This window comes from Oncorhynchus keta, chromosome 1 (assembly GCF_023373465.1).
Source record: "Oncorhynchus keta strain PuntledgeMale-10-30-2019 chromosome 1, Oket_V2, whole genome shotgun sequence".
Taxonomy (NCBI): Eukaryota; Metazoa; Chordata; class Actinopteri; order Salmoniformes; family Salmonidae; genus Oncorhynchus; species Oncorhynchus keta.
Window position 1 is genome coordinate 67,435,028 of NC_068421.1, and position 26,477 is coordinate 67,461,504.

At 41.7% G+C, this 26,477-nt stretch overlaps 1 protein-coding gene across 3 annotated transcripts in view; it reads left to right on the forward strand.

The window, feature by feature from the left end:
- LOC118391465 (inactive N-acetylated-alpha-linked acidic dipeptidase-like protein 2) overlaps positions 1-26,477 on the forward strand; it is a 274,308-nt gene that overhangs the window by 213,095 nt on the left and 34,736 nt on the right. For all 3 annotated transcript variants that reach the window (XM_035782903.2, XM_035782893.2, XM_052458412.1), the window contains one exon: positions 8,768-8,914. In XM_035782903.2, the coding sequence (XP_035638796.1) occupies positions 8,768-8,914 (147 nt within the window). The remainder of the gene's footprint in view (positions 1-8,767; positions 8,915-26,477) is intronic.

Genomic DNA, 26,477 nt, shown 5'->3' on the forward strand with positions numbered 1-26,477 from the left:
TGAAGACCACATTAAGTTTAGCCTATTGGTGATAATAATTGACTATTCTGTAATGTATCATGTATTTCATTTATACTGTAATTTTTTGAGTGCTAATTATTTTGTGACTAATAAATTATATTAGTTGAATTGAGTAAATGCATTCCTCGCTTTAGAGAGTAATTATTTGATTGACTGTACGCTTATAATGTAGTAGGTCTATTGGTAGTTGTTATATACACTGTACACATAGCATATGCTTGGGTACCACCTTGACATCCCTGATCTGTTTGCCTCAATAAATGAATGCTTTAACATTGGTCACCAGGATTAGCTATTTGTATCTAGTCTCTTAATAATTGCATAGCGGTGCAAGTTAGACATGTTCATGTTAGCCACAACATATTGGAATTCGTAACATATCATACGTATTGCAAATTTTAAACATATTGTACGATTTGGAATTTGTAACATATCATATGTATTGCAAATTTGAAACATATTGTACGATTTGGAATTTGTAACATATCATACTAATTGTAATTCGTAACATATCATATGAATTCAAAGTCATGATGTTGAATCAACACGGAAACATGATATGATTATAAAAAAGTAATCAACGTAAGGGATTTTTTTTTTTAACCCAACTTTGAACCTAAATCCAATGAAATGGTGACACTTTTTGTTGATTTCATGTTGAATTTATGTTAGTAAGACAACCAAATGTAAATCAAAACTAGACGTTGAACTGGTTTAAGCATCCTGGATTTTCGTTTACTATGTTTTGTCTACCCCTGAGTTCAGGTTGGCTTTGCAGAACAAAATCATTTTGCTATTATTGCTTTCTTGTTACCAATATTAGGTTATCAAATCAAATTGTATTGGTACCATACACATGGTTAGCAGATATTATTGCGAGTGTAGCGAACTGCTTGTGTTTCTAGTTCCAACAATGCAGCAATATCTAGCAAGTAATCTAACAATTCCACAACAACTACCTAATACACACAAATCTAAAGGGATGGAATAAGATTATGTACATATAAATATATGGATGGGTCATGACCGACCGGCATAGACAAGATGCAATAGATGGTATAAAATACAGTATATACATCTGGGATGAGTAGCGCAAGATATGTAAACATCATTATTAAAGTGGCATTAATAAAGTGACTACTGATCCATTTATTAGAGTGGCCAATGATTTCAAGTCTGTATGTAGGCAGCAGCCTCTCAGTGTTAGTGATGGCTGTTTAACAGTCTGATGACCTTGAGATAGAAGCTATTTTTCAGTCTCTCGGTCCCAGCTTTGATGCATCTGTACTTATCTTGCCTTCTGGATGGTAGCGGGGATGAACAGACAGTGGCTCGGTCGGTTGTTGTCCTTGATGATCATTTTGGCCTTCCTGTGACATCGGGTGCTGTAGGTGTCCTGTTGCCGTACCAGGCGGTGATACAGCCTCACAGGATGCTCTCAATTGTCCATCTGTAGTAGTTTGTGAGGGTTTTCGGTGACAAGCCAAATTTCTTCAGCCTCCTGAGGTTGAAGAGGTGCTGTTGTGCCTTCTTCACAACACTGTCTGTGTGTGTGGACCATTTTAGTTTGTCCATGATGTGTACGCCGAGGAACTTGAAACTTTCCACCTTCTCCACTGCTGTCCCATCTATGTGGATAGGGGAGTGCTCCCTCTGCTGTTTCCTGAAGTCCACGATCATCTACTCTGTTTTGTTGATGTTGAGTGAGAGGTTGTTTTCATGACACCACACTCTGAGTGCCCTCACCTCCTCCCTATAGGATGTCTCGTCGTTGTTGGTGATCAAGTCTACTACTGTTGTGTCATCTGCAAACTTGATGATCGAGTTGGAGGCGTGCATGGCCACGCAGTCATGGGTGAACAGAGAGATAGACCTACAGATAGGCCTACAAAGTTTATGCTATATTTTGAGTCAGGGAGAGTGGATTAATTGTGCAGGGCAGGAAGAAACTTGCAGCATCACACAGCCTGTGCTTATGAGGCTCTATCAAACCTGTCCCTGGCTAGTGTGGCGCTTTTCAATCATAATGTACTTATTTGTACATATTCTTGTTCACTTAAAAAAAGCTCCTTCAGTTTCTCTATCATTTGCCTCTGTTTTTTAAAAGTGTAATGTATGCTTTTCAGAGTGGTGGGGCAAATTGTTTTACCTTTGGCCTGGAGCTTTTCCTAACTATAGCATCTATTAGTGATTCATCAGTTGTGCAAAGGTTTTTATATGGGCATTGAGACCAAATTTACATTTGAGTCATTTAGCAGACACTTATCCAGAGTGACTTACATGGACAATTAGGGTTAAGTGTCTTGCTCAAGGGCACAAAGACAGTTGTTTTTACCTAGTCAGCTTAGGGATTTGAACTATTGACCTTTCAGTTACTGGCCCAATGCGCTTCACAACTAGGCTATCTGAAAAACCTGTTCCTAGGAAGAATGAAAACCCTGTCAAACTGCAGCAACCTTGTACTTGTTCATATTCATTATATTTTACAACTTTTCTTTACACAGACACAACCTCTGCAATTGGACAGTAGAGCTCACAGGACTGAGCTTGCATTATGCAGTTTTACATAGTATAAGCCTATATCAACTGCAATTAAAATTGACTCACAGTGTATTTATGTAATCTGTATTGTGTTCAATTCATTTCAGTTAATCATTTTGTATTGAAAAGGTCAAGATTGCCTAGCCAGCCAGCCCAAGTTTGAATATAGCCTACACCAAATTTGATCATATTCACATTTTCTCCTAATACAAATAAATGGTCTATAGATAGGTTACATAACATTACCACTTTGTTTACACTGGCCAGAGGGGACAGGCTGCATTGGCTGTAGCCTATGCAGCTGCGGGCTGCAGTTGTTATCAGTAGCCTAGTTGATCAGACTGGAAAAATCGTGTTTACTTCCCATTACAGTTTAGTTGTAGGGTGCTGCAATATTTCTGTGAAGAGTTATTGCTTGTGTCTGTCAGGAGTGATGTGTTATCACGTTTGCTAAATAAATACGAGACGACAGTAGAGTGGCTTGCGCTTTGCTAAATGACGAGCATTGTGCCCGGAGCGCAACCTGTGATTTCAGTGAATCTGATTGGTCAAGACACAGAACAGAATGCACAGAACCTGCAGCACTCCGATATAAAGAACAGATAGGCCTACATTGTGCGCAAGATGACAAATTGAGTCATACAGCTCAAGTCCAAGTTAAATCACAAGTTATAGATGCTCAAGTCGAAGTCGAGTGGCAAGGGTTTTTATTTTTGACAAGTCAAGTTTCAAGTCGTAAAATGTGCGACTGAGTGGTACTCGAGTCCAAGTCACGTGACTTGTCCACATTTCTGAATCCTGCTGCTGATGACCTTGAATGTAGTAGTATAGAGCCTGTAAACTGGATGAAAGCTTTCACCCTGGAATAAGCTCAACGTCATCTGACTTTGAAACAAGCCAGGACAGCCAAATGTATTTATGAAAGCACAATACCCCCTAGAGAAAACAAAATCACCAATACACTAAACTGTCTACAAGACAAGTGCTCCTAAAACTTTTCACCCCCTTGCAGTCAGTTCTTTGGCATGGGAGAGAGGGGTGTTGGTATACTCTTCTAGCCTATTCACTATTGCTGGCAGTGCTTGTCTACTCAACAGCACAACTGTGTACACCACTAGACGGTCTACAGTTCAAGCACCCCTCAAACTTTTCACATCTTTGCTAACAGCCCGTCTGCCACATTATTGACTCTTAAGTGTAACAAAACACATACCAGTCTACTGTAACTTTTTGTTTACAGATGAACATGGTTTATTTTATGGTTACACTTCAGTCTTCGTGTTTTCCACATCTTCATGATCAGTCTTCATGTCTCTCCAGGAGACTTTCAGTACATACAAATATTCTGCAAGAGGTTGAGCATGGTGTAGAATACGAGACATCCCACATACACATTGTAGCTCGCTAGCTACAACACCAGGCATAGTTACTCAAAGATTAATATGAGTCATAAAGCCATTCCTTTACTCTGCGATCATCAAAACATTTCTCCAGTTTTGTTCCTAACGAGAGGCACTGAGGCTAGCTAGGCTAACTAGCTACAACGTTAGACTATAGTACATTTTACGTATACAGCTCGCTATATATAACGAGAGGCACTAAGGCTCGCTAGGCAAACTAGCTATAACATTAGACTACAGTACATTTGACGTACACAGCTAACTAGCTAAACTTTGCTAGTTTGGCTTGTAGTGGTACTAACAAGCCCAATTATGGCTGAATTGATCGCCAAATTTGACTGTACTGAATAACACTGCCTTGTGTAAAAAGAGAGGTAATATTGCTAGCTAACTACCAACAGCTAAACAAATGACTTGTTTGTAATTTGCCCTCATGAGTCCTGGTCCAGCAAGTCTAGGCTACCGCCACTGCTTGCTGGTCTCGCAAAAAACAATTCAAGTCTCAACTCATTCTTCAAAAATGTTTCGTGGTCCAGCTCTTCTTGTAAAGAGGAATCATCAGAAGCAGCCATTGTAGCTAATTATTTAGCATTCTCGGATAGATGCACGGTAACAACTCCAGTGAACTTGTAGACTAGCACGGCCCCTTGTTTTTGAAAAGGCCGCCTTTGAGGGTGGGAACAAGGAATCAGGGCTCCCGTCAGAGTCTGTAGTCTTAACAAATCCAGAGAAAATAGATATCCTGCAATGTCCTGGCAGATAGGAACATTATTGAGACAAGTCCAATGGCTCTATTGAACAAGAACAACCATATATACTCACTTCTAGCATGATCGCGCAATCGGCAAAACACAAAGGCCACAATAATTGCTACAAAACATGCCTCCATTTATTTATTTTTATTTCAGACAGTATGCTCAATCAACCAATGATGCAATTGATTGAACTATCCCAGCGCAAAAATACAGCTACAGTGCATAATTATTTCATGAACACACTCACACTCATAATTATGTAGGAAGACAGCCCAAATAGTGTCGAGCTGTGAAGTTTCCCTTTAATTAAATGAAGTGTTCCTTGGTCCTCCTTTTTTGTTGTTGGTGACCTATATACCCCCTTTTACCAAAGAGCACCTTCTATTCAAACATATCTACTATTATGTACCGTAGCAGCGCTTCCCTTCCTTCTACAAGTTATACTATTGAAAACGCATCCTCTGAGGACCTGAATCTCAAAATGTATCCCACTTTTCTTTGAAGTCAGAACTAGGCCAATGATTATGCTTTTACATACATACAAAATATGTTATTTACTGTAGAAGAACATGTCAAAACATTGACATTATCTGAATGCATCACACATGGCCACAGATTCTACTGCCCATTTCTTTATGTTGTTCACCCACTGTATTTTTGTTCAGTCAGACAGCATATCAGTGTGCATCACAGTAATCCAGTTAAGTTGCCTATTAAAGGATCCATTGATCAGTTAGCCCTCTGAGGCCTGGGTTCACACACTGCAGGGCACTCCCCAGTCAATATGAGTCGTTTAGAGGTGGATTGCAGAAAATACAGCGCCATTACAAGATTTACAGCCCCTGTACAGGGAAGAAACCTTCTCTAATCCGCATTACATACAGGGATAATACTGTTGAAGTCGTACGTTTACATACACTTAGGTTGGAGTCATTAAAACTAGTTTTTCAACCACTCTACAAATTTCTCGTTGACAAACTATAATTTTGGCAAGTCGGTTAGGACATCTACTTTGTGCATGACACAAGTAATTTTTCCAACAATTGTTTTCAGACAGATTATTTCACTCATAATTCACATTATCACAGAAGTCTTGCATACACTAAGTTGACTGTGCCTTTAAACAGCTTGGGAAATTCCAGAAAATTATGTCATGGCTTTAGAAGCTTCTGATGGGCTAATTGACATAATTTGAGTCAATTGGAGGTGTACCTGTGGATGTAAACTCACCAAAAAAGAAACGCACACTCACTGTCAACGGCATTTATTTTCAGCAAACTTAACATGAGTAAATATTTGTATGAGCATAACAAGATTCAACAACTGAGATATAAACTGAACAAGTTCCACAGACATGTGACTAGCAGAAATGGAATAATGTGTCCCTGAACAAAGGGGAGGTCAAAAGTAACAGTCAGTATCTTGTGTGGCCACCAGCTGCATTAAGTACTGCAGTGCATCTCCTCCTCATGGACTGCACCAGATTTGCCAGTTCTTGCTGTGCGATGTTACCCCACTCTTCCACCAAGGCACCTGCAAGTTCCCGAACATTTCTGGGGGGAATGGCCCTAGCCCTCACACTCCGATCCAACAGGTCCCAGACGTGCTCAATGGGATTGAGATTTGGGCTCTTCGCTGGCCATGGCAGAACACTGACATTCCTGTCTTGCAGGAAATCACGCACAGAACGAGCAGTATGGCTGGTGGAATTGTCATGCTGGAGGGTCTTGTCAGGATGAGCCTGCAGGAAGGGAACCACATGAGGGAGGAGGATGTCTTCCCTGTAACGCACAGCATTGTGATTGCCTGCAATGACAACAAGCTCAGTCCGATGATTCTGTGACACACTGCCCCAGAACATGACGGACGACCGTCCACCTCCAAATCGATCCTGCTCCATAGTACAGGCCTTGGTGTCACGCTCATTCCTTAGACGATAAACGCGAATCCGAACATCACTCCTGGTGAGACAAAACTGCGACTCGTCAGTGAAGAGCACTTTTTGCCAGTCCACTCTGGTCCAGCAATGGTGGGTTTGTGCCCATAGTTGACGTTGTTGCCGGTGATGTCTGGTGAGGACCTGCCTTACAACAGGCCTACAAGCCCTCAGGCCTACAAGCCCTCAGTCCAGCCTATCTCAGCCTATTGTGGAGAGTCTGAGCACTGATGCAAGTATAAACACCATGGGACCACACAGCCGTCATACCGCTCAGGAAGGAGACGCGTTCTGTCTCCTAGAGATATATGTACTTTGGTGCGAAAAGTGCAAATCAATCCTAGAACAAAAGCAAAGGACCTTGTGAAGATGCTGGAGGAAACAGGTACACAAGTATCTATATCCACAGTCCTATATCGACATAAGCTTAAAGGCCGCTCAGCAAGGAAGAAGCCACTGCTCCAAACCGCCATAAAAAAAGCCAGACTACGGTTTTCAACTGCGCATGGGGACAAAGATCGTACTTTTTGGAGAAATGTCCTCTGGTCTGATGAAACAAAAATAGTTTGGCCATAACGATCATCATTATGTTTGGAGGAAAAAGGGGGATGCTTGCAAGCCGAAGAACACCATTCCAACCGTGAAGCACGAGGGTGGCAGCATCATGTTGTCGGGGTGCTTTGCTGCAGGATGGATTGGTGCACTTCACAAAATAAATGGCATCATGAGGGAGGAAACTTATGTGGATACATTGAAGCAACATCTCAAGACATCCGTCAGGAAGTTAAAGCTTGGTTGCAAATGGGTCTTCCAAATGGACAATGACCCAAAGCAGACTTTCAAAGTTGTGGCAAAATGGCTTAAGGACAGCAAAGTCAAGGTATTGGAGTGGCCATCACAAAGCCCTGACCTCAATCCCATAGAAAATTTGTGGGCAGAACTGAAAAAGTGTGTACGAGCAAGGAGACCTACAAACCTGACTCAGTTACACCAGCACTGTACTGTGAGCATTGTGAATTGATAAAAGCCTGGTTAACTGATGGTTACAGGTGGCACTGCTGCTGCAACAGCAGCGTGATCTAATGCATCATCTGGGTAGTGTACTGTAGTACAGAGGAGTGGATGCTGCATAGGGGATGGCCCACAGCTGCTCTGGCTGCACGCCAAACTCCAGCCTCCTCTTGGCTGCAGGATCATTTAAGCACAAATATATAAACAATGATTTCACTATCTCGTTATCATAGCAGACAAATAAATTAAATATTGATTGGGAGAAGGCGGGAGGCAAGGCAACACAGGACAGAATGACCCATTCTCTCCCTTCTCTCCTCTCAATCTCCGTGCTATTGAGTTTCCTTTCTCCAAGATTCTTAGCTTTATCTGGAATTGAATGGCCCTTTCATTGAGTCTCTTACAGTGGTTGGATACTTCCTCTCAGATTCTTGTTTCTGTTTTAGTATGTTTTCTGTCATGTCGGTACTGTGTAGTCCCCCCTGAGTTACCTGGTATAAACATGATGCCAAAGGTCAAATTGAGATCCATTTAAATATGCTCATTCTGTTTGTACAGTAATATCTGTTAATTGGTTTGGATTTCTGTTTGTTCCTGATTTGTCTGGTATTTTTGGTACATGCTAGTACCTTTAAAATGCATGCTATTCATCTCCCCTTTCTGCATTGAACATTTCTAGAGGCCCATATTTTTTCCAAACTACCTCCTCATCCTCCCACAGTACATCCAGGGGGACTGTTACACCAAGCCACAATAAATCTTTAAACTTAAACCTTCATTTCAGCTTTTTCGAAAACATTTATTAGAAACTGTTCCCCACAGCTTCTGTTTCAAAGCCTCTGGAGCTGCATTCACAATCAGCAGCCGAGACTCAGCCTCTGCTACCATACTGCCAGATCTACAGTATCTCTCTGAATGTCTGTCTCTCTGGCTTTCTCTCTGTCTCAGTTCAATCTGTCTGCATTTATAAAACTATTGTGCTATTGTTTTCAGCCTTTCCCTTCCCCTCTAGTCCTTGTATTCTGCTAAACTACTCTTCTCTATTTAATGACAAATCTCTTTCACATCCCTCCTCTCTCTCTCTGTCTGTTGTTACCTTTCAGAGGCAGCTGCTGAGCTGTATTCGAGGTGGAAGCTGCCCTGGACCAAATGTCAGCTCCCTACAGATCCCTGGGGACGTCAGCTTCTTTGCCAACCACCTCGCTGTCCCTACTATGGAGTTTGCATTTGAACAGACCAAAGCAGAAGAGGTACTGAGACCCATACACAAACAGAAGCATAACATTTTATGATAGGGTCTGGTAGTAATAGATGATTAAAGATTTTCCACCTTATTGACTTGTTTGTTAAAAGTCCAGTGTGATTGTGTATTGCTATGTCTATGACACCTGGTTTAAAGGTATTATCCTGAATTGGGTTTTGTGCTAAAATTGAGGGCATATATTTTTGAGGAAATGTGATGTATTTCACTGTAGGATTTCCTATAAGCAAACATGTAGATGCTAGGTACGCTGGCACGTATGTGTTTGGAAACGAGCAGATGTTCTGTACCAGAATGACTGGGATTGTGACAAGAACGTGGTCCAGTGCACATTTTGTACTCCCATTTAACATCTGTTGCCTTGCCTCATACAGTTTCGACAAGTACACACTCATTACAGTCAGTGTTTAAGGCTGTTGAATCTGCCTCCCAGTATGCAGCTCTTTCCAAAGTTTACACAATGCTCTGTCTCGAAAGTCTCCTCACACGTTTGTGTGTCTCTTGTTCTTTTGAATGCCATCTGTATGGAAATATAATGTAGCAGTTTTTGTTTTTGCTAGAAGCCCATTTATATCTCTATGTTATTCTGTTAATGTGGGCATCGTTATTCAACATGCATTCTTGCCTCTTTTGCAACGTCATTTCCCTATGCAAATGATGCAATGTATCTCAGTTCAGCCAGATACATGTCTATGTGACTGTCTGTCGCCATCAGACCCTGTCAGTATGACAGCTGCCACCAGGGCCCGTCGTGCCTCCATTTCACGCCTCCTGTTGATGAGTGGTGGAGATGAAATCATTTGCATCCTCAGCTCACACATCTGGTAGACGCAGGCCTCTGGTGCTTTATACGTTAATGATGCAGACTCTTCACCGTCTGAACAGCACTCACCTGAAATAACTTCCCCAACTTTAAAAAGGGAAGATGATATCTTGTTAAATGTCTGCCACTGGCAATACTGATTTAAGTCAGCTAAGCTTTAAATGTCTTGAAATCACTGAATACTGTGCTGTATAGATTTAGACAAAACAATTTGGTAACACTTTACTTTCATAACTAGTTATGACACGGTCATAACAATGTCATAACAGCTGACATAACTTGTCATAACCTTTTATAATATGGTCATAACAATGTCATTACGCAATTATTTGGGCCTATTATGACAAATATTGCGTTATTATATGGCTGGTTATGACACATACCTAAGAGTGTAAAAACCCACAGAACCTACCACGGCAATTATTTTATGCCTGGTTATGACACATACCTAAGAGTGTAAAAACCCACAGAACCTACCACGGCAATTATTTATGGTTGGTTATGACACATACCTAAAAGTGTAAAAACCCACAGAACCTACCACGGCAATTATTTTATGCCTGGTTATGACACATACCTAAGAGTGTAAAAACCCACAGAACCTACCACGGCAATTATTTATGGTTGGTTATGACACATACCTAAAAGTGTAAAAACCCACAGAACCTACCACGGCAATTATTTATGGTTGGTTATGACACATACGTAAAAGTGTAAAAACCCACAGAACCTACCACGGCAATTATTTTATGGCTGGTTATGACACATACCTAAGAGTGTAAAAACCCACAGAACCTACCACGGCAATTATTTTATGGCTGGTTATGACACATACCTAAAAGTGTAAAAACCCACAGAACCTACCACGGCAATTATTTTATGGCTTATTAACTTTTCATCACCCTCAGAGATGAAAGTAAAAAATATTTGGGCCTCTGCTGATTTTACCCAGTTTATATTTGATGTTAGGGTTTGAATACAATTATTCACACTCACTGTAAAACATTTTATATGTTTCCTATTTTACTGCTATAGAGTGCTGATAAGGCAGCAAAGTTTATAAACAAATGGAATGCCAAACTTTTCCCCCGTTAGGAAGTGTAGCTGTGCACACTGCACAGTGATGACACTTTCTCCATACTCATGTGTACATCTGTCTCTTCCTCACAACATGCCTGGCTAAGCATCAGCCCAGTGACACTGGTGTGCTTTAAACTGTAAAAGTAACCTTTTCCTGGCATTCAACACATCGAGCTGAATTAGAGCCAGATGAATTAGATTCCTGAGCCACAGACTGCAATGTGGGACCAGGCTCATCACAAGGCTCTCCTGTGCAGCCAACAGCTTGAGGATGCATCTGAGTCAGATTTGAAATGACACACTAGCTTAAAGGCTCTCCTTGCCTTCATTTTTTTGTGTGTGTGTGTGTGTGTGTGTGTGTGTGTGTGTGTGTGTGTGTGTGTGTGTGTGTGTGTGTGTGTGTGTGTGTGTGTGTGTGTGTGTGTGTGTGTGTGTGTGTGTGTGTGTGTGTGTTTGTGTCTGTGTGTGTGTCTGTGTCCGTGTGTCCGTGTCCGTGTGTGTGTGTGTGTTATGTATTAATGCTGAGCGATTAGATTTTTGAGGTCGGTTCGATTAGAAAAAAATTATAATGGTTTTCGATTTGGGGTTTCATTATTTGGGTAACACAGAATAAAACAATTAATACAAGTCTGCCCATTACTGCTTATCACTTATTAACTATAATTCATTCAGATTACTTTACAAAAACATTTAAGTTGTTGTGTATATTACATTTGTTTTATTTGCTAACTTTATTATTTATTCAGTCATCATCTCATGGTTTTAGAGCTACTGTGTGACAAAATCACTATTTAGTAGTTCTTCAAAATAATGAATGTACCTCGCAAGGCAACAGCTGCTCTCCACATCCACATCCCCCCACCATCACCATTCTTTTCTCTTTTGTAGCAGGTGTAAAAGAAACACAGACCGGACATGTGGATGCACAATGGATTATGGTCATTGGAGTTAATTACCACATTTTATGTGCTAAACTACATAGAATATTGGCCTGTTGGAAACTACAACTCCCTACTACATCTCACAGTTCAGGCTGGATCTGATTTTTCTCTAGTGAAAGGTGCAATGTTTGCAATGAGCTCACAGAAAAGAAACGAATGAATTGTAATTCAAATAATTGAACCACGTGTGTGCATGCAGGTGTGCCTTCTGCATTCCCTACACACAGTTTGATGTCCAATATTCAAACTGTAGCTAACAAATTACAACATTTAACAATTTAAAACATTTGTAAGAATGCATCAAAATGGAATCAACAAACACCATGCCAGCTGTTTTATCATGTTTTCAAGTGTTTAAAGAGAGTTTCAAAATACAAACACAACTTGTGTTGGGCAAGATTGCCAGCTATAAACGCGAGCTTGCATCTGTGTTTTTTCAGAACTGCACTCATTTTAGTCTAAGTGGATGTGACTGGTCAGGGAGCCTACCCAGGCTCTTCTCTGTTGCTGCTCCAGAGGCTCTCTCACCAGATGGCTCCAATAGACTGACTGACTGGGTCTCAGTCGCTCTGCTCTGGAGGTCACTATCGATCACAGTCCAGAGGTGTGGTATGCCAAAACCTGTCAGCCCATTTTCACTCACTGAGTCCTGAGAAGGGGAATCAGTGCTGTCCGGACACCGCAAATGTTATGATACCAAGTAATGTGATTTTGAGGCTAGCTAGAGAAATGACCCTTGGAAATGTCAAACAAGACCACACTCTGGTTATACTGTTTGGTTTCCATTTGTGTGGACTATGACCCTGAAACACAACCATCAAACAGAGTTCTGTGTCTAGTCATCCTCATATTCCCCTGGTTCTCCCAAACAGCGCCATGACACATCCCCTCATTATGACGCAAATGCCCCTCTCCTCACGCCCTCGGACATTGCCCGGCTCTTTGGCTGTGTTCAGGTTGCCGGTTGCTGCAGTGTTACAGCAGTGTTACAGCAGTGTTCAGAATTCCTGTCCTGAGGTGCTTTACCAGTGTACTCTGAGCTAATCTAATTAGCAGTGTGAAGTGACTGCAGCTGTATGGAGCAGGGAGGGAGGGAGGCTACACTCAGTAGTCTGCTGATCAATTGGCTCTGCCTCTGCTCCGGCCCGGCCCATCCGCTGCTCTACCTCATTGCAGTGACAAGTAACTGAGCTGGGCTTGGCTACTGCGTATCCCACCATCTGGCCCTAACACATGGCGGTGACCCTGTTACTGAAAGCACTCTTCTGGTATGAAACACACACTTTGGTCTTCTTAGATTGAACATCATGCCTTATCACACTTTTTTTCATTGACCATTGACATCTCATGACAATTGAAACCAGTACGCGTGTGAGATTTGTTTCTGGGTGCCGATATTACCATTGACATAATGTAATGCCATTAGGGGTTAGGGTTTTACAAAGTGGTTCATATAATGTTGTAGACTGTTGATAGGATTTTGGACACCAGTCAATACAGTAGGTCATTGTATTTAATGCACACTGAGGGATAGGGCCAAAGGGAAGGGAAATCAATGGAGTCTGGGCCTTGGCAATTCAAACTCAGATTGGACAATTAATGTGTAATCGAAGAGCAATCAAAAGTAACCTATTGTTGCTTAATGAGTCTATGTTTTACTCAATAAAGAGAAAGGTGTGTCTGAGCTGCAAAGGTGCAAAAGAGATTGCAAATACTTGTTTAGGAATACAATGCACCATGTAAACAACATCAGTTGTGTCTAAAACAATAGTCCTTACTGAATTAATCTTCCTCTTGTTCTTACCACAGGCAAACATAGAACCTCCTGTACTCAGAAAATGTGTTACCCTACATAAAATGCAATTATCTTTTGGTTCTATGAAAGAGGAGAAAAGCATTTCACATATTTAAGCCATTTAGTTGCTCTTGCTTCAAGGTCTAGCATATCTTGAAGGTTTGTAAAGAGGAAACTCTACCTTTTTGTCTTAAATTGAAATGTTCTCTTCTATTATTATATCTCCTTCATTTCCATTGGCTTTGAAATGGGGCCAACTGCAGAAATTGGAGAGTTGTTCCATTGGGACGTGAATACTCTGGGGAAATACACAATTTGTCCTTATTTATGGAAATTAGTCGTAGCTTGTCCCTTTTAAAGGAATGTTTTTAAGTAGAAGAAACAGCCATGTCAATTGTTTCACAGTTTTCTATATTGTATCTGATCCTACTGCCTCCATTTCACATTTGAATTAGATAGGTCGTCTAACAGTGTTGTGTTATTTTTCAAGCTGTTGAAGGTGATTACTATCTTCTTCTATTTTAGAGTCCTTCCTTCATGACATTGAGTGTTTGGCTTGGAATCATAATCCCTCATGTATAGCCTTTTACCCTAGTCACAGCCTGCTTTGAAGTCCTCTTCTGGGGTTTTCTCTTTTTAGGCAGGTTTCTTCAAAAGCACTTTTCCTCAATGTATGCTAGCTAACCCCAGAGTGGGCACAATGGATGTAATATGATCGTAAGTGAGAGACGGCATGCAAAACGGCTTCCATATTGTCTATGTATGGTCACATCACAAAGCAGTAATAAAGGATGACAAGTATAGCAGTATCTGTTGTGTTACATTGTGTTTTAGCCAGTCTTAGCTAACACACACACACACACACACGCATGCACGGACACAGGCATACACACAAGGGCTGGGTGATATGACCTAAAGATCATATCTACATTTTTTTCTAATTTATGGTTGATTCACGATATTTACTGCATCTCTGTTTTTTAAACGTTTTCACTGAATAAGCTCTGTTTTACAATTAAAAGTAAAATACACCACATTTCAAACAGTCAGGAATAATATAATAAATTCAGGGCTTGTGAAATTATACCTAGGCTAAATATAAGACTTTCACAATCAAAAGACTCACTAATAATTACATTATTTTGTCAAAATAGTTTAACCTGTTTTTTTGCAATAAATACTGATCTGGCTGTCAAGTCCATCTACGAAAATGCCCTTTTTGTTACAAATTTAACCAGGACCATGCATAATACACGTTTACTAATAATGACTAGCGTAATTTCCGGACTATAAGCCGCTACTTTATTCCCACGCTTTGAACCTCGCGGTTTATACAATGACGTGGCTAATTTATGGATTTTTCCCGCTTTCACAAGATTCATGCCGCCAAAAAGCTGATCACCGTCACATAATGTGACGTAAATCGAGCGCGCTCAAACTTCCCATCATTCTGATTACGGTAGTAATTTTGTCACCCTCATCATGGCAAAGACACGGAGAAATGCATATGATGCAGCTTTCAAGTTGAAGGCGATAAATCTGGCTGTTGGAAAAGGAAATAGAGCTGCTGCATGGGAGCTTGGCCTTAATGAGTTGATGATAAGACGTTGGAAACAGCAGCGTAAGGAACTGACTCAGTGCAGAAAGACAACAAAAGCTTTCAGAGGGAAGAAAAGCAGATGGCCCAAAGTATTTGCAGCCACTCGACATCAGTGTAAATCGTGCATTTAAGGTGGCGCTCCTTGTTCAGTGGGAGGCTTGGATGACAAGTGGGGAGAAATCCTTCACTAAAACGGGCCGCAGGCAAAGAGCATCTTATGGTCAAGTCTGCCAGTGGGTCCTGACAGCGTGGAGCATTGTCAAAAAATCTACTATCATCAACGGGTTTCGAAAGGCTGGACTGCAGTGTGTTGAAGGGGCAGCATGAGCTCAGCGGGGTATTTGCCTCCGGATGAAAGTGACGAGAGCGACAATGAAAACGATCCAACATCGGATGAAGCAATTCTGAGGCTATTCAACTCTGACACCGAAGGAGATGACTTCAGTGGTTTCAGTGCACAGGAGGAGGAAGATAGTGACCAATGACTTTCTTGGTAGGCTACTGTTTAATTTTTGTTACAAGCCGTGTTTCGTTAAAGCCTATTTATTTTTGTTACAAGCCGTGTTTCGTTTAAAGGCTGTGTAAAGTTCATTTGTTTCAATGTACCGGTAGGCACTTGCGGCTTATAGACACGTGTGGCTTATTTATGTACAAAATACATATTTTTTCATAATTCAGTGGGGTGCGGTTTATATTCAGGTGCGCTTAATAGTCCAGCAATTACGGTATCTTCTTGTAGCAGCCAGGCATTATATAAAATAAACAATCTCCCAAGCACAAGCCGAGGTACTAGTGAGTAGCCAGCTAATCTTTATATTAAAAGTCTAGCCAACTTGGATCTATTTGCTAGCTAACAAGGTAGAACAGTTGAATTGTTATGGACACACCCTTCTGTCTGTCTCCAACTGTTTGAACAGCATGCTAGCCTCTCCACTTTGTACAGATGTTTAAATCAAGTGGCTTACCTTATTTCTCAGAATGAGTTGCCAATTCCTTATATAATAGTTTTTTATGCTTATTGCACATTTATAAAATACAGACTAGACAGCTAGTATAAAAGTGTGTGGCTAAAATGCTGCTAGCGGTATGTGTGTCAAACTGAGCATTCATTTTCCAGAATCAATGTTCATTGATACAACCATTTTAGCAGGGTCTGGTTCTCACAATTTGAAGAGTTGAGACATAAAAGGGTATTGATTTTATTTGATTTAACATTTATTTAACTAGGCAAGTCAGTATATAAGTCAGGGTATAGTAAGAAAGGTTATGTTTTCCTCTATTACAGTCAAATAATGTCTCATATGAGTGATTCTGTTGGACCAAACGTCAAAAGCAAATAGAGAGTTGAAACTGCTTTTTGTCAGCGAGGATGTTCGGAGTGGCAGGGGGAGGAGTTTGGTGTGTGTGTGTGTGTGTGTGTGTGTAAATGGGGAGGTGCACCGTCAAAGTAAAAGGAGCGAAGGAGATGAGACCAAAAGACAACACGTGAACAAGCAGGGTTGTAAATTCTCATAAAAAACTAAACATTAAAAAAAACTTTATTCTTGCAATAAAGGCATTTGGAATATCATGCTAAAACATACGTTTGAATTAATCAAATTAATTTGATATATCGCCCAACCCTAACACACACACACACACTTGGCCTGAACATCTGACTGAGTGGAGGTGCTACAGTCTGCTAATCGCTGTGGCGTGTGTTTGTTCTCCGAAGGGCTCAGGATGACCCAGGTGAGTGCTGTTCCTATTGGAACTCCCACTAGTCTGAACCTCACCAGGGGATACTCATCTGAACTTTTCTCTCTCTCCTCCCTCTTGCTGTTGAGATGTCAGTGTTTCCTTGCAAATACTCTACCCTCCACCTAGTCACAAATATGATGCCTTCATTCATATACTGTAGAATGCATTCCAATAGAACCATGTAGATGTGTGATGCTGGAGCTACTGAAGTAACCTTTAAATAAATATGGAGGGAGGCAGCAAAGCCATTCTCAGAGGAGAGTTGAGGAAGATGGGTCTTGGCATGCCTCACTACTCCAACAGGACAGACAGGCCCTCAGACTGACAGTCAGTCACATTCCCCAGACAGACTGCAGTACAGTCTGGCACTAAGACTTTCTCATCTCCTGCACACCCAGTGACACCCAGTGGCAATCTCTTTTTCAGAGGGAGCCAGCCGAGTTCTCATCAAATCAAACCCAGCTCAGTGGGAGCTCCGGCTGAGTCGAAATGAACACAGCACCAGCAGACCTGCTCTATTGATTCAGAGGCTCTTTCTGAGTCTCTCTCTGAGTCGGTGTAAAACAGCATCAAGGCAGGCAGGCAGCACCCCTCCTTCCCTCCGCTGTGTCTCCACTCTGCCCAGGCTTCCTTGGGACCAATCAGAAAGTGGGCGCTGAAGGGGAGTGTGTGTGTGAGGGGATAGAGAGATCATTAACTCAGCTCAGCTTGGCTCTTCTGCCTAATCACCAGTTAACACTTTCCAGGCCCGTATGGAATAGTGTGTGGGCAGGGAGCTCCTCACGGCAGGGGCCTGGCTGCTCTATGAGCCAGTAGACACATGGGGAGTCAGGACAAAACCTGGCTCAATGGATGTCGATGTATTGTAGAAGTGTCAACACATGAAGATGAACTCCTCAGAATGATTTTTCTTTGGCATTGGTTTGATGGTTGTATAAATTGGAATGTACACCACAAGTGTTAAGAATCTGTGCAAATGACTGTACAGATGACTGTGGATGATTACTGATCCGTGGTGGATTTTAATCATCATGTTACGATGTTCCATAGCTCCCCTGTCTCTGCGTTGTGGAGCACGTTTTGTAATCTTTGTGTGACAATGTCACAGTGTCACAGACTACTTTGTACTGTGTGTCAAAGGTTTAACAAGCATTTGCTTCAGTTAATGTGACTGTGTGTTTTTGTTGCCAACACAACACAACAGCCTGTGTAAGACTCTAAAATATAGAAATGTATGTATTGTAGTTGGTGCTTGTTTTCCTTGCCAAGGACATCCTCATGCTGAAAATAAAATGCTACCAAGTGCTTCCAAAGTGTTTTAACACCCCCTTCAATAACCTAGAGGAGTTTTCATATCAAACCACTGCTTATCCAATGGTATTTATTTGGTCCCTCTGTTGCAGAGAGAACATAGTATAAGCCCTTAGGTCTGCATTGATTATCAATGACTTTATCTTGAGTCTAACCATAAATACAGAATCATTTGATATAATGATATTTCCTCTGAATTACGCCTGCAATCCTCAATTAACTTTCTAAAACTTATTTTGGATAACATAACCTCACATTAACTTTTGTTACTAAGGCAAATCAGTATCTCTCCTCAGGGATTCTACTAAAGCAATAAGTTGTCCTCTATGAGAGTCAGTGTTTTGGAAGATTATCAGAAACAGCCATTGTAAATCCTCCTTAAAACAAGCAAAGGCCTACTGAATCAACTGTACTGTTTTCCTGGTCATATCAAAGCTCATATTATGAGCATTACTTGCAGAACATCTTTTCTCTATTCATATCACCCATTTAAATGGAGTTTAAAAAAAGAAAGAATTCAGGGTTCAGTACCCATTGCTCCAGCTTAAAATAAAATAATAAAGGAATCAATGAAAATGCAGCTGGAGTGGAAATAACTTGACAATGCGGATTCTTTTCTCCTTTTCCTCAAGCGTAAAGGTTCACCTCTTTTTATGTGGCTGGCGCTGTCCTTATGGAATCCTTATTTCACTTGAACTCACTACATTAACTTTTACTCTGTAGTTCCCGGTTGATTAAATTAGTGATATCTGCATGAAACGACAGCTGATCCCGCTCTCCTCCCCTGCCTCGCCACACCTCTGATTATTTCCCCCTCTTTGTGGATGAATATTCATGTATTGTTGTTGCCAACAATAGACCATTCCCAGCTAGCACATTTGGTTCCTTGGAAGTTGTGGGAACGTACGTTTTTGGTTTCCCTTTGAAGCCATAAGTTTCCTGACTGGTAAAACAGAAGAAATCAAAAAACCTGGTCTGGGAATGTACATTTTTAGGTTGCAGGGAGTTGCTGAGAATGTTTAACTATGGTTCCCTGAATGTTTTCCTAGGAGGTTTTATTAATGTTCTGAGAAGGAAGGTATTTAAATAACATTCTGAGAACATGTTTTTATTGTGGCATGGCATCAGTGAGATTCAAACCTATGATCTTCTGTTCTCTATCCATGGAATTAGTCCACTGCGCCACCAGGATGGAGCTCGCATGCCATGTTTTCTTTACTCATACAAAGCTGTTCATTTTAGTCAATTTAAACAGGCCCCATTTCAAAGGAAACATTTCATGCATCTTTTACATTTTTTAAATGTAGCCTTTATTTAACAGCTAAGAACAAATTCTTATTGACAATGACGGCCTACCAAAAGACAAAAGGCCTCCTGCGGGGGATGGGGGCTGGGATCAAAAAATTATAATAATACAATAAAAATATAGGACAAAATATACATCACGACAAGAGAGACAACACAACACTACATAAAGAGATACCTAAGACAACAACATAGCATGGCAGCAACACATGACAACACAGCATGGTAGCAACACAACATGACAACAACATGATAGCAACACAACATGGCAGCAGCACAACATGGTAGCAGCACAAAACATGGTACAAACATTATTGGGCACAGACAACAGCACAAAGGGAAAGAAGGTAGAGACAACAATACATCACACAAAGCAGCCACAACTGTCAGTAAAAGTGTCCGTGATTGAGTCTTTGAATGAAGAGATTGAGATAAAACTGTCCAGGTCTGAGTGTTTGTTGCAGCTCGTTCCAGTCGCTAGCTGCAGCGAACTGAAAAGACGAGCGACCCAGGGATATGTGTGCTTTGGGAATGTGTCTGGCAGAACGGGTGATGTACAGTATGTGGAGGATGAGGGCTGCAGTAAATATCTCAGATAGGGGGGAGTGAGGCCTAAGAGGGTTTTATAAATAAGCATCAACCACTGGGTCTTGCGATGAGTATACAGAGATGGCCAGTTTACAGAAGAGTATAGAGTGCAGTCCTATAAGGAGTATTGGTGGCAAATCTGATGGCCAAATAGTAAAGAGCATCTAGCCGCTCGAGAACACCCTTACCTGCCAATCTATAAATTACATTCCGTAAACTTACATGGGTAGGATGGTCATCTGAATCAGGGTTAGTTTGGCAGCTGGGGTGAAAGAGGAGTGATTACGGTAGAGGAAACCAAGTCTAGATTTAATTTTAGCCTGCAGCGTTGATACCCTCACCACCCACACCCAGGTGGTGAGGGTAGGAAACAACATCTCCACCCCGCTGATCCTCAACACTGGGGCCCCACAAGGGTGCGTTCTCAGCCCTCTCCTGTACTCCCTGTTCACCTATGACTGCATGGCCATGCACGCCTCCAACTCAATCATCAAGTTTGCAGATGACACTACAGTGTTAGGCTTGATTACCAACAACGACGAGACGGCCTACAGGGAGGAGGTGAGAGCCCTCAGAGTGTGGTGTCAGGAAATAACCTCACACTCAACGTCAACAAAACAAAGGAGATGATCGTAGACTTCAGGAAACAGCAGAGGGAGCACCCTCCTATCCACATCAACGGGACAGCAGTGGAGAAGGTGGAAAGTTTTAAGTTCCTCAGCGTACACATCACGGACAAACTGAAATGGTCCACCCACATAGACAGTATGGTGAAGAAGGCGCAACAGCGCCTCTTCAACCTCAGGAGGCAGAAGAAATGTGGCTTGTCACTGAAAACACTCACAAACTTTTACAGATGGACAATCGAGAGTATCCTGTCGGGCTGTATCACCGCCTGATACGGCAACTGCTTCGTCCACAACCATGCGGCTCTCCAGAGGGTAGTGAGGTCTGCACAATGCATCACCAGGGGCAAACTACCTGCCCTCCAGGACACCTACACCACCCGATGTTACAGGAAGGCCAAAAAGATAATCAAGGACAACAACCACCCGAGCAACTGCTTGTTCACCCCGCTATCATCCAGAAGGTGAGATCAGTACAGGTGCATCAAAGCTGGGACCGAGAGACTGAAAAACAGCTTCTATCTCAAGGCCATCAGACTGTTAAACAGCAATTCACTAACATACTGACTCAAATCTCTAGCCACTTTAATAATTAAAAATGGGATGTAATGAATATATCACTAGTCACTTTAAATAATGCCACTTTATATAATGTTTACATACCCTACATTACTCATCTCATATGTATATACTGTACTCTATACCATCTACTGCATCTTGTCTATGCCGCATTGCCATCGCTCATCCATATATTTATATGTACATATTCTTATTCAACCCTTCACACTTGTGTGTATAAGGTAGTTGTTGTGAAATTGTTAGATTACTTGTTAGATATTACTGCTCAGTCAGAACTAGAAGCAGAAGCAAGCATTTCGCTACACTCGCATTAACATTTGCTAACCATGTGTATGTGACCAATAAATTTGGATTTGATTTGATTTGAGAGGACAGTGTACCGTCTAGCCATACTCCCAAGTACTTGTTTGAGGTGACTACCTCAAGCTCTAAACCCTCAGAGGTAGTAATAACACCTGTGGGAGGAGGGGCATTCTTCTTACCAAACCACACAACCTTTGTTTTGGAGGTGTTCAGAACAAGGTTAAGGGTAGAGAAAGCTTGTTGGACACTAAGAAAGCTTTGTTGTAGAGCGTTTAACACAAAATCCGGGGAGGGGCCAGCTGACTATAAGACTGTGTCATCTGCATATAAATGGAGAGAGCTTACTACTGCCTGAGCTATGTTGTTGATGTAAATTGAGAAGAGCGTGGGGCCTAGGATCGAGCCTTGGGGTACACCCTTGGTGACAGACAGTGGCTGAGACAGCAAATGTTCTGTCTTTATACACTGCACTCTTTGAGAGAGGTAGTTCGCAAACCAGGCCAAAGATACCTCAGAGACACCAATACTCCTTAGCCGGCCCACAAGAATGAAATGGTCTACCGTATCAAACGCTTTGACCAAGTCAATAAAAATAGCAGCACAACATTGCTGAGAATCAAGGACAATGGTGACATCATTGAGGACCTTTAAGGTTGCAGTGACACATTCATAACCTGAGCGGAAAGCAGATTGCATACCAGAGAGAATACTATAGACATCAAGAAATCCAGACACTTGTTTATTGACAAGTTTTTCCAACACTTTGATAAATAGGGCAAAATAGAAATAGACCTATAACAGTTAGTTATAACAGTTAGCACTCATTAAGATCAGATGTGGCCAATTAGTGGGCGTGGCCCACACACTTGAACACACTTAACAAGATAGAGTATAGAAAGAGTTTTGTTGATGCTGAGAATGGAATGTATTTTAAATAACATTCTTAGAACTTTCTCAAAAGTTTTCTTGATTTTTGGGGGGGAAAGTTTTCTTAATGTTCTCAGAACAATTTGAGAATATGACTTTAAATAGAACCATGAGGAAACCAGTAGGAAACATAATGCTGAAGTACTGAAATTCCCAAAGAAGGACACTGTTTCTTAACATTCTCTGAACTATTTGATAATATTCTCAATTGCAAACCAGTTGGAGAACATTCCTCAAACATTATCAAAATTGAAATGAAATGTAACCATGTTTGAACTTTTGGTAAACGTTCTGTTAAAGTAGTGAATTAAAAGTAAAACCAAGAAAATAACTTTTTTTGTCAAGTTCTTTAAATGTGCTGAGACACGTTCCAAAGCAAATCATCTACCCTGCACCATTCCCAGAAAGTTGTGAAAGGTTTTACTGTATTCAGAATAACCACAGGACAACCACACTCTCACCAAACTCTTAAATATATTATATATAAATATTCCCAGAATGTTATGTGCTAGCTGGGTCAGTTCTGGGGGCTGGGAAATGCTCTGAAATTTGGTTCCATGTTTGCCATGGCGCTGTGAGGTTGCCTAAGCAGAGAGCTCTGGAAATATTGTACAGATTTTCTGTATTTTTAAGTCATTTCAATTGCATTTTTCAATTAATGTTTTGTTTTTGTTACCTTAATGAGGGTTGATCTGACATTTCTGGTGATAAACCATAGAGTTGCAGGCCTGATGACGGCAAGTATGTTTATTTGGCTAGGCTAGCTAGCTAGCTAGTGAGCTGGCTAATGGTATTTGAATGATGCATTCACATCACCGTCTGTTTGTTCCACCTGTCCTGGTTCCTGGAAGGATGTGAGGGAATGGCAGCCACGCCTCGTAGGGGACACTTCCAGACTACTGTCGAGGTGTGGTGGTGTTTTCTGGCGCTTTTACAGTCGCCAAAGCAACTTCCAGGTGGATGATACACCTTGATAGTGGATGATCCAGCCTACTTACGGAGGTGGAGATGACGTGCCTGATGAAGAGCTCCGGGCCTGTCTAACAGTAGGCCTGTCTGACTGACATTTCTCCCAGCCTGTCTATCACCAATGCTCCTGCCGCTCAAGCTACTGCTGCTGACTGCCTTTCTGAACTGCCTAAAGGCATCTGAAGCTGTGGAAGACCATCAGCCATGAAGTGACAGATCCCTACATTTGTTTTGGTTTTCAACATGACTTTGAGATTCTTGTTTGTAATGAAAAGCACTATATCAAATAAATGTATTATTATTTAATGATGTTGCACTAAACAGCTCAAAGCACTCCCAGCCAGAGTATCCCACACGTCAAACCCTGGGGCTATTGGGGAGGATGATCTACATCACACGAGGTTGGTGGCTCCTGAATTGGGGAGGATGGGCTCGTGGTAATGGCTGGAGCGAAATTAGTGGAATGGTATCAAATACATAAAATAATGGTTTCCGTGTGTTTGATACCATTCCATTTGCTCCATTCCAGACATTTATTATGATCCGTCCTCCCCTCAGCAGCCTCTTGTAACCTACATCTTCACGCTGATTACTCCATTCAAAGCTTCATTTTCCAGCTTACATAAACAATGTCTTCTCCTCTCTACCCTCCACCACCGAATATAGTGAAAACCACCGTAGTTAGTATTGTCACGTCGTCATAATGAGGAGACCAAGGCGCAGCGTGATAAGCGTACATAACTCTTTTAATGAAAAGAACGAACACTGAACAAAACTAAACATCAGTGCGAGGAGGTACACTGGAGACCAGGAGCGCTGAGCCCTCCTGCCCATTCTAGCCCGGCCAATGCGGGCTAGAATAACACGGTGCCTGACCAGTAACAGGCTCCCCACAGTAAGCATGAGGAGTTGGCTCAGGTCTCCGACCTGACTCATGCAATCTCCTCGTGTGCCCCCCCAAAACAATTATTGGGGCTGCTTCTCGGGCTTCCGTGCTAGCCGTGTACCCTCATATCATTGCCGTTCCTCCCGTGCTATCTCCACCTGCTTCCATGGTAGGCGATCCTCCCCTTCCAGTATTTCCTCCCACGTCCAGGATCCTTTACCGTCCAGCATTTCATCCCAAACAGGCAACTAAACATAGAATAACAACCCACAAACTATCCAAGGCATATGGCTACCTAAATATGGTCCCCAATCAGAGACAACGATAAACAGCTGCCACTGGTTGAGAACCAATCTAGGCAACCATAGACATAAAAACACCTAGACAAAAAACTGCATAAACATACAAAAAACCATAGACAATACAAAAACTACACAAACCGCCCTTGTCACATCCTGACTTACCAAATAATAAAGAAAGCAAAGATAACTAAGGTCAGAGCGTGACAAGTATTGACATTATAATTAAATCACAATGGATTAGCTAATTTCCGTGAAACAGCTGTCTGTGTTACAGTAGCTGCCTAGTTAGTGCAGTGTCTTTAGCTAGCTTGCTAGCTTCGTTGTGCTAGCTTGCGAATAGGATAACGTTAGCTAACTAAACATTTGGCTATTGGCTGGCACTGGCAGTATGGGATTATGGAGAGTTAATTCAATTGTTGATTTGTCATCCTGCTAGTTATCTAGCTGTGGCCTGCTGGCTAGTATCAACAAGGGCTATCTACAAAATAGCAGCATTAGCGCATATAGTTTGGAATCTAGACCAAAAGCAATTCGCATGGATATGCATTTCCAAACAACGCTACTTCCACCTTCTGATTTGGAGTATTTTAACAAGGCTCAGTGGCTGACGACTTCCAAAGTATTTTCTCTGTGAACACAAAAGAGATTGACTGCTGACACACTGTACAGAGGTGCTCTGTCCTGTCGGTAGGCAAACGTTTAACAATCCTAACATTTGTGTCTGAGCTTTAAACAGAACTCAGTGACCCCCTTGTGGTACGGTCAGGACAGAAGCCAACTCTTGTTGCTCTTGATTTTCATTCCTATCCTCCAGCCCTCTTGCTAGTTTGTGTTTGTTTTCTGGGGGGGATTCAGAGCGAGATTTGCTGAACAGAACTACAGTCATCAGCAAAACAGGAGATCAACCACTTGACTCTAGCGCCTCCATCTGCCCACCCTGCTCCCCCTCCTGCGTTTACCTTACTCCCACCAGTTGGCAGGCATGCTCCTGCTAACAGGCCTGGCAGGGAACACCCACCCCATTCCACAGGGAATTGTGACACCTAGTACACCTACAATTGGTTTACCCAGGGACATGCAATCTGCTCGTTTCAAGCGTACATATTCAGGGTTAACTACTCAAACAATGGTACAATTTGAATCTAGCCTTTGGTCCATACTCAGTGAACAGATTAGTATGATGCAGTGCTCTGTGTAGAAAATTATTGAAGTAACAATTAGACACACTGAGGATCAAAGCAGTGGATAGCCTTGTTGTTGTCCATTCATTAGGCACCTTGCAGTATACCGCATATCAGTTAAAAATGTAAAAGGTACTTGATGGCTCCTAACAGATATAGGACGTGTCCTGATGATAGTACTCCATAGGCCACTAGTGGTTAGAGCGTTGGACTAGTAATCGAAAGGTTTCAAGATCGAATCCCCGAGCTGACAAGGTTCAAAATCTGTCGTTCTGCCCCTGAACAAGGCAGTTAACCCACTGTTCCTAGGCCATCATTGAAAATAAGAATTTGTTCTTAACTGACTTGCCTAGTTAAATAAAGGTACAATAAATCAAATAAAACTATACGGAGAAACAGAAAGGACTTTAACTGAAGGAGACAGAAGTGTTGTCTTTAATGGTCATTTGTCTGAACATCTAATCCTTGTGCTCCTTTACTTCACATACACAAAGTATCTGTTTTGGCACCCAAAGTATTTGTACAATGGCATTTAGGTGTATTTCCTAAATGGAGCCTTGTCTGATGAGTTTGTGTGCAAATATACTTGCATATCT